This window comes from Mycetomoellerius zeteki, unplaced genomic scaffold (genome assembly GCF_001594055.1).
Source record: "Mycetomoellerius zeteki isolate Tzet28-1 unplaced genomic scaffold, Tzet1.0 scaffold96, whole genome shotgun sequence".
Taxonomy (NCBI): Eukaryota; Metazoa; Arthropoda; class Insecta; order Hymenoptera; family Formicidae; genus Mycetomoellerius; species Mycetomoellerius zeteki.
In genome coordinates, this window is record NW_017257999.1 from 300,670 (window position 1) to 313,956 (window position 13,287).

Consider the following 13,287-nt stretch of genomic DNA (forward strand, 5'->3'; position numbering starts at 1 on the left):
TGCAATTTTTCGAAATTCTGACACTTGAACTCAAATTCTCGCTATTCCACATAAAAAATTCGCATGTTTAATAATATAGCAGAACGAATGAATTGGTACAATATAATACTACTTTTGTTACAAAAATTAAAAATCATGGACATCTCGTCTCTGATAAGAAATTTGAAACGGCGCAGGGGGAGCCACCATTCACTGGTTCGTTCGCGCATGATCCGCAGAGCAACCCGGGCAACCGACGCGACGAGGAGCAGCGGCATTGCGGCAGCAGCGTGTGGCGGGGATAACCGCTAATTATCAATGGCGCGATGACGCGGACGCCGTACTACAAATGGCGGGTAATGAAACAGCTGTTCACGCTACCGTCGGCTCGACATCTAGCGGAGCGCGGGCGCGATCCGGCACGCGTCGGCGACGACGTCGACGTTGGATACGGTACGACGAGGAAGAGCTAAGACGAGGTGTTAGAAGAAGGGCTGGAACGGCGGTGCCCGCTGGTGACCTCTCCAAGAGGAACATGGCTGCTGGTTGCTGCGGCGCGAAGAAGCAGAGGTTGGGCGGTGGCGCGGCGCCGAGCCTGTCGCCGTGCGACGGTACCGCCATACGGCACGGTACTCCTCAATCAAGGAAACCCGCGACGATCGCCCAACCGGAGATGGGCTTCTTTTGCTTCGACGTGCTCTATTGCCAGCTGCACCAGCTGGACCCGCCGAAGGCGCCCAACTTCAGTAACGAAGCGTTGTGAGTAGTTTCGCGATACCCTCTATTTCTCTCTGTTGTGTGTCCTTCTCTCTCTCTCTGTCTTCCTTCTCAGCATCCATCTGTCCGTCTCACTCGTGCGTCGCGTCAGCTGTTGTCTTTTCACTTGTCTCCGATGACAGGTCGTCTCTGTCACGCGATGCTTGATTGAAACCGAGTTGAAACCGCAGCGATATTTTTATAATATTAAATCCGATGTTATACAGAGATTGTACAGAAAAGAAATATAACATTCTACCAATTGTTATGTTTGATTCTTATTTTTATATTTAGTTTGCGTGTTATTCGTGTTATTGCGTGAATTTCGAATTCCGAGCCGATGATCTCTGATCTTAATTTTTCGCCGATCTCGAAATTTATCTGCAAAATCAGCTAGGCTGCATTGTTGGCGCATTGTTTGGTCCTCGCGTGTGTGGATTATCTGTTGGCGCGCGATGCACGCATTATCGCGGCGTGCTTCGATTTCCCCCATTGTACAGTGCTATGCCAACTATGTAGGCCACTAAGGACGCTACGTTTGTTGCTACGGCATATTTGGAGAAACGTTATTGATGAAGATCGCTTTTGTCTATCTAAATATTCTCGAATTATATATATCATTTTATCCTCGAGAAAATTTATGGCGAAAGATAACAAAAACTGTTTTTGTTGTTGCTTTTATATTGTATTTATTTTTATTTGTACTTGATGAAAAAATATTTATTTATTTTATATTATACCTGTACACAAGACTGAAATCTTACTAAATAGAAAAGAATTAATGTACTCTGGCTCATTTTGCTTCCCTCTTTCCATCCCTGATGGTTCGCTGTCTGATAAAAATAAGAAAAAAATATATCTGAACGAGAGATTTTTAATACAGATACGTCTTTTCAGCCCTTTATTTGTGACATGGACAATAGGAAAAGATATGAGATTACGAGGTTGTATTGGTACTTTTAATGCGATGCATTTACATGCTGGGCTACGCGAGTACGCTACAACTAGGTGAGACAAGGTTTCTCACACATTAGAAGATAGAATAATATATAAATCATAAATATATAAGTTATTTATAAATATATATTATAATATATTAATATATACATATATGTATAAAATTAATTAACTATATGTAAATATTAATATGTGTTAATAAATTTTATATTAGTATATATAAACGTATAATATAAGTTAGATTTAGCACATAGTTTATTTAAATAATTGTAACATTAAAGCCCAATCTGCAGTGTGTTGCTTTGTTTCCTATTTCTTGCTTTTTATCACTTTTTACTTCTTGTCTTTTTGCCTCTTACCCAGTTTCGTCGTTTTCTGTCGCCCGAGGTAAAAGTTGCCAAACTTCGGAAGAGACAAGAAACACATGAAAAGAGACGCGATTGTTGACAAAACGATTGCGAAGAAGGAAAAAGGCAAGTAAAAAATAAGCAACAGGAAGCAAAGAACACATTGTAGATTAGACTTTAGCATAATAGTTTGCACGCGCTTGTCATACATGTTTCTATATGTTTTAAAGCGCATTCAAAGACTCTCGATTCAATCCCATAACTCGAGACGAGCTGCCGCGCTTGCATGTAAGCGTGTCAATTTTGCGGCATTTTGAAGACGGGGTTGACTACTTAGATTGGGAAGTGGGTGTGCACGGAATTCGCATAGAATTCCACAATGAGAAGGGTAATAAACGGACGGCTACTTACCTGCCCAGCGTAGCTATGGAGCAAGGTGCGTATCCGCGGCCGTAGAATACTAGAATAGGACGAGCAATGGAAACTCCCACGAGGAGGTCTTTATGAGGAATAATCTGCAATCTGATATTCAGGATGGGACCAGATACAAACGATAGATTCTCTGCTACATAAGGGTGGCTTCAAAGGCCTAGTCACACCCGATATCCGTCGTAGCCTGAAACTGACTCGCTATCAAAGCGAGGAGGTCACCGTCAGCTATCAGGATTACATGACGCATTGTCACAATCGAAGATGCTAGCAGAACGCCTGGGGTCCCGGCCAGGGATCCCTGCCCCAACGATCCTCTGAGGCTCGTTATAACAACGTTCATATGGTCAATTCGCCTCATTTGCAAAACGATAGTTCTCGATACAATTCTTTCGCGTCTGGTCAACAGTGTTTACAGATTGTCACGCAACCGAATCGCTCGACGTTCATACATCCATTACCCTTACCTCCGATTACCCCAGTTATGATACCGATACGTAACAATCCTCCCATTTGGTGGGATAATGCAGGTCCATCCTATTCACCTGCGCCGCTTTATCCTCGACCATCGCATCGCTTCTTGACGCAGAATGCTACGGAGCGTGGGGTACGTAAACGAAAATGACATTGGAGGCGGGTACTTCTTACAATTTTCCACTGTTTAAAGTGGTGCGTCTTTCTATGTCTCAGTGTACACAGCCTCCCGTTTACGGTACCGCATGCTCCGTCTTGAGATTAATAATAAATCATATATGATGGCATTGTCTAATTGTTGCGTATTGTATTAAAAATCACAAGTAATGACATAACTTAAAAAATTTTAAACTTCATTAAATATTATATTTACATTGATATATGTTGCAAAATACTTTAGAATTAAAACAATTTTCTCAAATTTTATTCGGATTCCGGAGATTTATTGATAAATAATGAAAATGCTTGGTTATATTACTCATTATTCAATTGTTTAGTAGCTATATTATTTATTCTATTTTTTTTTCATAAATTTATTCAATTCTCTTTTCATTATGACAATTAACTTTGCCACCATGTTACGAAGAATCTATTTGTATTTGCATCGATAATATAAGAATAGTAATGAACATTTTTATAAGACAGTGATCACGCCTATATATATATATATATATGTATATATATATATATAATTCACTGCCTGCTTTCACATGATATAATGTACAAAATGATGTCGGAATTATTCCATTTTTTGTACAATGTATATGACATATAACATAATTTTTATACATCAAGTGAAAATTAGTAAAATCTGTAATAATATAATTTCTTTCTGTTAATGTTATTTATTGGTAAGAATATGCAATATAGAACATAAATTTTCATTAGAAAAAAAGGATCTTTATCTTGTTAAAATATTATTCGTTGTGCATTTAATCGCGTCAAAAAGACAGTAAGTTTGATAGGGAAATAACATAAATTTTCTGTGGTTAATTGTGATTTAGTTATTAAAGTATGAAAAGGAATCATACGTAGTAAAAAGATATAAATATTAGACATGTAAGTTAGACATAAAAGAAAAAATATATAAAAGATCTCATTGTGAGTTTGTGTTATTCGATCGATAAGTTATTGTAATTTCGTGATAGTTGCACTACTTGCAGTATCTTATGCGGTGTATCTATTAATGTATATTTTGCAAATTTTAATTTTTCAATCTTACGATTTAAAAATGAATTACTGATTTTTCGGCGTTAATTCTACTTCCCTTGAATTGCCAGCTATTCTCAGTAGCGGGCTTTAAACACTGCCAATTTAATCGTCTTGTTATGTCTTTTTTATACTAATACAATATTCGTTAGAAAGTGAAAAAATTGTTATTATATCTTATCTTTGTTGTAGTATGTGTTATTCTCCGTGTTTATCCGTTATAGTTATAGCGTTATTATTATTTACGTAAAATGTTTGCTTCGGTAATAATTAGCGAGTTCCTAAAATCTTGCCTTCTCTGTGAATCTTGGCATAAAAAATGTCCAACGAACTGCCACATACTGTCGATTCATGTGTGCTCATTTGATCTATCTATGGAACTCCATTTGTGTAATAGACATTTATTACGGTTTACGCGTATGAATGATACATTTTCACCAGTGAGAACGAAAATAATTCTATCTAGCGTTGTGTAATTATATTTTGCGATATATAAGTAAATTGTATACGTGTTTGTCGAAGAGTTTACGAAAATACAAAAAAAAAAACGCACTTACTAAAAGTAAGTCATTGATGTTATCGCAATGAAATTAAATATATATAACAATATAAATATATATTGAACACATTTAAGATCGATAATTATCATACGAATTTTGCTGAATGAAATCATTCTGTATTTTATCAAACTGCCACAAAAATCTGTTCGATGTACGATTTTGTAATTGCATAGAGTAAACATCTTACATGTACAGTTTATACTATACTTTTAATCTTTCTCTTGATAATTATATAACGTGAAGTTACACGACGAAAAATATTAATAATTTCCAAAGCAAACCATATTTGTCAGATTAATATTTATTATCGTACTCGACATCATAACTGATACCAATATAATATTGATACGATATCAAGCGAATGTACGTTCACTTTGATTACATTTGTAAATTAATAATACAGCGAACCTACAGATTATTCTTTATTTATTCATAGGTCAGACACAGCGAACATAACTTGTTCTCTCTCTCTCTCTCTCTCTCCCCTCTTCCTCTCCCTTCTCTTTTCACCTTCTCCTTAAATTAAGAAATCAATAGAATAAAAATTACATCAAGGTACTATAGATAATTCTTATTGCAACGGAAAGGTGAAATAAACTTTTATATTGTCATATAATAAATTCTTTCCGCATTATTCTTTATCCCTTTCTCGATTCAAAAAGCTCTTTATGACTTATATATTTTAATATTAACTATTTAGTATCGCATCAAAAAAATACAGCGAAATAAAACGTATTGTTATTTTGAATAAATGCAATAAATGTTAAAAAGCGTAGCTGAAAAATACAGATTTATACGTAATATAAAACATTTTGTTTTATATGTATATAAGTTTCAAAATTCGCGAAAATCAAAATATTTTCAGGTACAAAGAACTAAGTAAATAAAAGTTCTTGCAATTTTTTATTCCAAGCAGTAGTTTTCGAAATATAATTGCTTAGTTACAGAGGCTACAATTATGCAGGTCACTTGACGTGAGCCGATAGTATTGATAATTGCATTTAATGCACCTATTAATATTAGAAAATATGTTGCCATACGCTTAACTGCACAAAACCATCAATTTTTTAATCAATTTTCCATCGCACTCATTTCATTAAAATACGAAATAAATTGTACATAAACAAGTCACTTAAACTCACTTTAAACAATCTTTAATTCGTACTTAAATTCACATCAACAGTTTAGATAATTTTAATCAGAATTCAGAATAAGATTTTGATTTTCAAATAGAATCGTCTCTAAAAGTGAATTCTATATTATATTTCCATTTACAATATATTATAGTTCCCCTTTGCGTATATAGGATATCCTAGAAGAAAAGATCATATTCTGTATTCGTAGTCATGTTATCGATCATTGTAAAAATGTTCATATGAACTCGTGTCCTATTCCGAATGGTTTCCGAGTTTGAACGTGCAATTGCAAAATTGCTGTTATAGACGCGTACTTTTTCTAATAATTCATTGCTCAAGTAACACATTTTTTTAAATCAACTAATTGTAAGTAAAAAGAAGCGCCAATTACGATTCTTAAAAATGTTGGAATAATAATTCTATATACTTTATTTTAAATACATTTGCTTCAGGGAGATATTTTTTAAACTTTATAATAAATTTTCAAAAATTCCACCGTTCAAACCATCTTGAAAATCATTCGAAATAGAACACACACAAAAAATACATACTGTACATAAACAATAATTATTTGTTTCAAGTATTTCAAAAGTTCATATATCCGTAAAGCTATAATAAAGAAGTTTATCACAAGCGTAAAATTTACTAAAAATATATTCTAAATATATTCCTAATATAATACTTAAATCAAGATCATTAAATTAAAACAAATTCGATTTGCTTATTATACAAAAAGTCGCTTCTTCGATCAATTTTATAATATCCTTAAAAAAAATAAATTCTTGTTTCGAATGCATATTAATGAGTTCTTCTCAAATTAATATTATTATTTATTAAAGATAACTGTTACTAAAAAAGAATGAAAATAAACTGAATAATCATTTTTCTTAGCAATAGAATGATATTTTTTTGTGTGCACGTTCATATGAACATTTTCGTTTAAAATAACTCTTGAGACACCCTGTATATATATATATATTATATACACATTATATATATATATATAATTTTTTTATTGTGCAATAGCACAGTTGTGTGAGATGGCGCCGTAGTACCGCGCGCGCGAGTGCAATGCAACCGGCGTCGCGACGCACTCGCGTCCAACTGCTTCAGACCGATCGGAGCCGCGTCGCGTCGTAGACGCGCGTATCGGCCGCGGCGTCAAATCCTACACGGTTCAACGCGTTTTTCATGTATGCGGACGGAGCGCGCACACGGCGAGCACGTCATCGCCGTATTTACGTGCCGTGACAGTTCCTCGTATGGGAAAATTGACAGTGAACCCCGTTGACCGTTGCGATTGTCCGGTCGCCACGGGCGTCGACATATTGCGCGTGCTGTGTTTCGGACGGAGTTCTCGACGGGACGGAGAGTTCGTGTACGATTTTTTTTTTTCCCCCGACGCGCTCGTCTCGTCTCGCGCGAGAAATTAACAGTTCGAGAGGAATCGCGCGTCATTCCAACAACGACGTATGTGTTCGTTCGCGTTCGTTCACGCCGGTTCGTACGCTAAGCTGATCCATGTGCGACGTAGTTGCGTGGTATCGCCGCTTCCACCCTCGCAAATGCGATCGGGGGTGCGCGATGGATTCGACGCTCGAGGTCGACACGTCTCTTCGCAGCTGTCGCGGTAAGTAATCGCACGACTTACGGTGTTGCGGAGAAGTTGAGGAAATACGAATTGAGAGTATTGAGACATTCGCTCAGGATTGTCGCTTTCACTCACCGAGAACGCTGGTCTTTTATACAAACCTGTAACGCTAGATTAAATTCCTTCTGTGGACGAAATGTCTTTTATTCCGGTTATACCTACTTGAATTTTATTAATAACTCAAACACTATATGTTTATGTTTTCATACTACTGGTATATATTTTCAAGTTTATTATTTGTATATTACGAAGAAAGAGAGCAGGTTTTAAATTTTAGATGTATAGGTTAATTATTGGTCGTTCCGCGCATATTTGTAAACTATTGTTAAATAATTTCAAATCTGATCTTCGCCGTAACACATAAATAATAAACTTGAAAATGTACCTATGATATGAAAACATGAATATATGATATTTGAATTATTAACAAAATTAAATTACGGAGTAAAAAAGACAAATTTGGTCACAGGAGGGATTTTATATGCTTAAATTTTTTTGTGAATGTTATATAATTTGTCTTCATGTTTTTTGAATCACTTATTTTTTTCTTTTTATTTTGATCTTAATGTAACTAAAGTATCTGATCTTTTTTTAAAGACAAATTTCGACAAATAAAAACATGAACGTTTAAAAAATATCACATATTTAAGTTGAAAATATGAAAATAAATCTCTAACTATAACTGAAAAATAATCGTGTTTGTGAGATCTACGTTATGTAAATTACTTTAAATAAAAAAAAATACTTAAGTACTTTATAGTAAATTATTAATTACTTTAATTACTTTATAATAATAAATCATGTCACATGAATAAATATCACTTTGTTATATGTTTTATAAATTGTAAATTTGATATTTTCTGGAATTATTTTAAGTAACAGCGAAATACTATTTTTCCGATTTTTGTTGAAATTTATAATAGACTACGCGTATTTGTGCGAATATATGTGTATTGCAACAAAGTGTTTTTTTAATTTTACTCATTACATCTCATTATTTTATTTTATTATTAATTTATTATTAAAATTTCAAGCAATTAGAAATTGACTGTGTTTCGACAGAGAAAGCAGCTCTGCAATTGTAAAATTCTTCAATATGATTAGCCTTAATTTCTCACTAGATCTAAATGTATAAATCAATCATATTAATATAACAGTTACAAAGTTGCTTTCTTTGTTGAACGTAGCTATTGTTAAAAAATCATCATTCTTTTTCTGCTTTGCGATTTCGAAATGTCAAGTTCGTGAAACACTTTAAAGTTTAGTTTTCTTTTCTAAAAAAGAAGAGCTAAGTGATAAATAAATTGTTACACAAGGACCGTTGCGTGTCAGCGACCGCTCTGACGATGAATGATAAGTACGATCAACGACTCGCGGATGAACGAATAAACAAAGGTCGTTTCGGTGTCGGTCGATCGTATTGAAGCGCGTAAAAAGATGTGGGCGCGAAAAGACCGACGGGATGACGAAAATGGCGGGTGATGAAACAGCTGTTTTAACGCGCGCCGCGCCATCTGGTGGGGCGCGCGCGCGACACGGCACGCTAAGGCAACGAAGAGAACAACGGCGGCAGCGACGACGACGAGGACGGCGGCGGCCGCGACGAGCGGACGATAGCGAGACGTATACGGGTCGTACGTGTCCGCAGTTCGGGTCCGCAGTGGTCGACGGCGACGGTTGAAACGGTAACATGGCTGCTGGATGTTGCGGTACGAAAAAGCAGAAGCTCAACAACAATTCCGCGGGCGTACCGTGCAACGGCACAGCGGTGCTGTCGAACGGCACGCGTATACGTAATACGCCGATCGTGCAGCCCGAGATGGGTTTCTACTGCTTCGACGTCCTCTACTGCCAACTGCACCAACTTGACCCACCAAAACCGCCCAACTTCAGCAACGAAGCATTGTGAGTTTGGACGTTTAGAGCCACCGTACTGAGCTAGTCACCTTAGCGTCCAACGTATCCCTTCCTCCCTGTCCCGACTATGCGTCGCGTGCCACATCTCTCTCTCTCGCGCTCGTGCCTTTCCCGTGCGCGCTTTCGTTGCCCCGCCTCCCCAGGTCCCTCTTTGGCCCATTCTGCATCGTGGCATCTTTTTTTTCCTTTTCATGGCTGTCCTTTTTCTCCCTCCACCCACGCCAGTGCATCTCTTTGTTGAAACCATCACTGTGCTTTTGTGTCTTCAACCATCGTTGTGGCGGAGTAAAGAGCAGGGGGTAGAGACGATATGCGAAGAAAATGTTTCCTGAAGGATGCGTTTTATTTTTTTGAATTTTTCTACTACGTCTGGCTCGTGCTGCTAACCTTCCACCGAGGTTATGCCAGACACCAGCATTGTTTTGCTTCTGAATAATTTACTGAAATGTAAACATTTTTTTGGAATCTGTTTCTCTTTACTTCCTCAGTTCCCTTGGATTTTAGATCTTAGAGATAGAGATTTATACCATGATTTATTTATATTTCACTTTACTCTGTTTTACTCCTTTTGTTTAGAAGAGATTATTATTGATCACTCTAGCATGATGCATTTTATTACAATGATGTTTACAACAAACTGTTTACATAGAGATAGTACTACAAACATTGTTTAAATATTGATTCAAAAAGCTGATTATTTAGCAGTTTTGTACTTGCGTAATTAAATTTATCGAGAATTTAATTTAGTAGCATATATTCTTTCATAACAGAGAATTAACGTCCTGTGAATTAAATTTAAAGCCTGTGATTATTTTGTCATTAATGCATTTTTTTCATGTTTTTCTAGTCCCTTGTTTGTAACATGGACTATTGGAAAAGATATGCGACTACGTGGCTGTATTGGTACATTCAATGCCATGCACTTACATGCAGGACTTAGAGAATATGCGACTACTAGGTAACATATATATTCTGACTGGGCAGTTCCACCTTTCGGTAAACTTCAGCTCAAAGCTGTTTTATTCTCTTACGTTCTTATTCTTTTACTCTTTTGTTCATCCAGTAGGTAAATTACATAATTTATCCGAAGATGGAACAACTGGCCCTAAATCGGTTAAACTAGAATTTTAGATTACACTTTCAAACAATCAATTGTTTCACAGTGCTTTCAAGGATTCACGGTTTAATCCTATTACACGAGAGGAACTTCCACGCTTACATGTAAGCGTTTCTATATTGCGGCATTTTGAAGACGGCGTGGACTACTTAGATTGGGAGATAGGAGTCCATGGGATTCGCATAGAGTTCCATAATGAAAAAGGCAACAAGAGAACTGCTACTTACTTACCTGATGTTGCGACTGAACAAGGTTTGTAAATATACTTGTGTGCTGTAGATTATTATGAAACTATTCCATTAATCATCATATTTCTTGAATATGTGCTTTTGTCTCCACACTAAATCGACACATTTTTTTTAATAGGTTGGGACCAGATACAAACTATAGACTCGCTATTACATAAGGGTGGTTACAAGGGCTTAGTTACACCGGATATTAGACGCAGTGTAAAACTAACGCGATACCAGAGCGAGAAGATTACTGTAAGCTATCAAGACTACATGACACATTGGCATAACCGGCGATGCTAGCAGCTGGCTTGGGGTCCTATCCAAGGGCCCCTACCTTGCCAAACGCCCGGCACGTTTTGTTACAAAAATATTTCAGATACAGTTAACGCATCTTACTCACAATACAGTACCACTCAATATAACTCTTTCATGGCCAATCAACAGCATACATTAGTTATGGTTCAGCCGAATCACCCCACATTTATACACACACTTCCGCTGCCACCAATTCCTCCGGTTGTGGTACCTATGCAAAACTATCCGCCATTCTGATGAAATTATGCATACCGCATCCTTCAGTACGCTATATCGTTATTCAAACTTTTGTAATGCAAAGAAATGAATTAAATGCTTAAAAGAATATAACTGAAGGCAGCCGTTATGTACTATCATCTGTTGCTTGAATTGATTATATATTTAGATTGTTTACTGCAGCATTTATTGTCTCTTTTTCTTTCATTATTAATTCTTATGCGATTTATTCGTATGTGAAAAAAAAACGCGAAAATATAATCTTGAGTATGGTGGCAATGTTCTTCCAAAATATTTGTTGTAAGCGTAAATAATATTGTCGGCATAGAAACATTTGTATATGGTAGATTCTTGTTCTCGTATTGTACAATTTTATGATTGTTAAATTTGAACTGAAAACGAAAATCTATTTGCGAGAAACAGTGTAAATTCAGTTTGCTGTCGAAACATATGACTAGCCATTGATCGTTATAATGTAAATACTATACAATTGTAGCTTTGCCATTATGCCATCATGCTAGGACATTAGATACTCATATTGATATTTGTGAAGAGTAACAAAAAATTTCCGAGTACATAATACTATTTATAATTAATTGTGACTATATTAGTCCATTCATTCTATAATGCACAAATTCATCATAGTCGCCTGTCTACATTACAGATTTAAATTGTCAGCAAATACTTGTGAGCAATGAAATACTTTGATTTTTTTTTTAATAATTAAAGAAAAATATTTAATTGGAATATTCTGTAAAGCAGTACAGATGCGCTATTATGTAGAACGCATAAAAGTTATTTTCTTTCTAAGATCTAATGTAATCGTTAATTATTCATATTTGCGTAATATTTGACACAATAACACTATTATAACATCTGTTGAACAAAATTTCCTTGCATCAATGGTATAAATTTGTCTTTTAGGGCGGGAGCACGAAGTCTTGCATAACGCATAATGCAAAAATGAAAAAAAATGAATCGATCAAAGTCCTTCATTTTCTTCCTTTTCAGTAATGAAATAAAAGATTCTCATTGATTGATTTTCTCATGCCTTATACGTTATGCTAAAATCTGTGCTTCCTACCTTTATGTGCTTTCTACAATAAGTCATTAGCTAAGCTTTAAATTTAAGCCATAAGAAATTGATCAATTACGGTCAAATGTGAGGAGAATAATCAACTATGATTAATCAATTTCTTATGGCTTAAGGCTTAAACTTAAATAATGGCTTGTTTTGTAGAAAGCCAATTACTGTTATTAAATGCTGTCTTATACTGATTTATTCATAGACATGCTCTTTTATTTGTTTTTATTAACATATGCAGACTTGTACAAGAAACATAAAAGTGACATGTAAATATGTCGTATAAATTTTTAATGTTGCATATTTATACCATTCCTACAATGAAGTTTTAAATATTTAGATTACAGTCCAAAGTTTTATTACAGCAAAGGGTTCTTTATACTAACAATAATAATTTAATTTTTTTAAATTGTTATGTTTGATTATTTTTAAATTTCTACTATCTTGATGCAAATTTGTCACAATATCTAATTTTAAAAACTTTTATTATGATTTGCTTTATAATCTATATCGGTAGATAAACTTTAGAATGGGACCTCTACTGTAAATAAGCAATGGACTACATCACCACTAACAAAAAATAGGTGTAGACATAATATATAGGTGTAAGACATTAAAACAAAAATGACGATCTCATTGTGATGTTGATTGCTGTGCAAATCATGGTAATGACTCATTCATTATAATGACATCAGCTAAAATCTTTTCCAACTTAAAAATAGATAAAAATAATATGGAAAAGAGCAAAAATACAGTTATATGTACTATAGATGCAATTGAATTATGGCTAACGTGCATTTCGTGAAATGACACAGAAAATGAAAAACATCTGGAACACATCTGTCAGTGTATGTACCTTAAATGCGCGGTATGTTAAACAGCATTGTCACATATAAATAGAAGAGAG

At 35.3% G+C, this 13,287-nt stretch overlaps 1 protein-coding gene across 1 annotated transcript; it reads left to right on the forward strand.

Annotated features, from left to right (window-relative positions):
- The first annotated feature begins 207 nt into the window (after positions 1-207).
- Positions 208-12,256, forward strand: LOC108730729 (uncharacterized). The gene is made up of 9 exons (XM_018460623.1): positions 208-738; positions 1,633-1,743; positions 2,270-2,475; positions 2,573-2,719; positions 2,816-3,089; positions 9,179-9,403; positions 10,263-10,373; positions 10,579-10,784; positions 10,899-12,256. Exons 1-9 carry the CDS (start codon positions 329-331, stop codon positions 11,063-11,065), a joined length of 1,857 nt encoding a protein of 618 aa, XP_018316125.1. The 5' UTR covers positions 208-328; the 3' UTR covers positions 11,066-12,256.
- Positions 12,257-13,287: the final 1,031 nt, after the last annotated feature.

Excerpts from the sequence above, each read along its gene's own strand:
- LOC108730729 (XM_018460623.1), top strand. The coding sequence starts at position 329 with ATGGCGGGTAATGAAACAGCTGTTCACGCTACCGTCGGCTCGACATCT. Across the intron at positions 2,476-2,572 it reads CAGCGTAGCTATGGAGCAAG|GATGGGACCAGATACAAACG; the intron begins GTGCGTATCCGC and ends TCTGATATTCAG. Across the intron at positions 10,785-10,898 it reads TGATGTTGCGACTGAACAAG|GTTGGGACCAGATACAAACT; the intron begins GTTTGTAAATAT and ends TTTTTTTAATAG.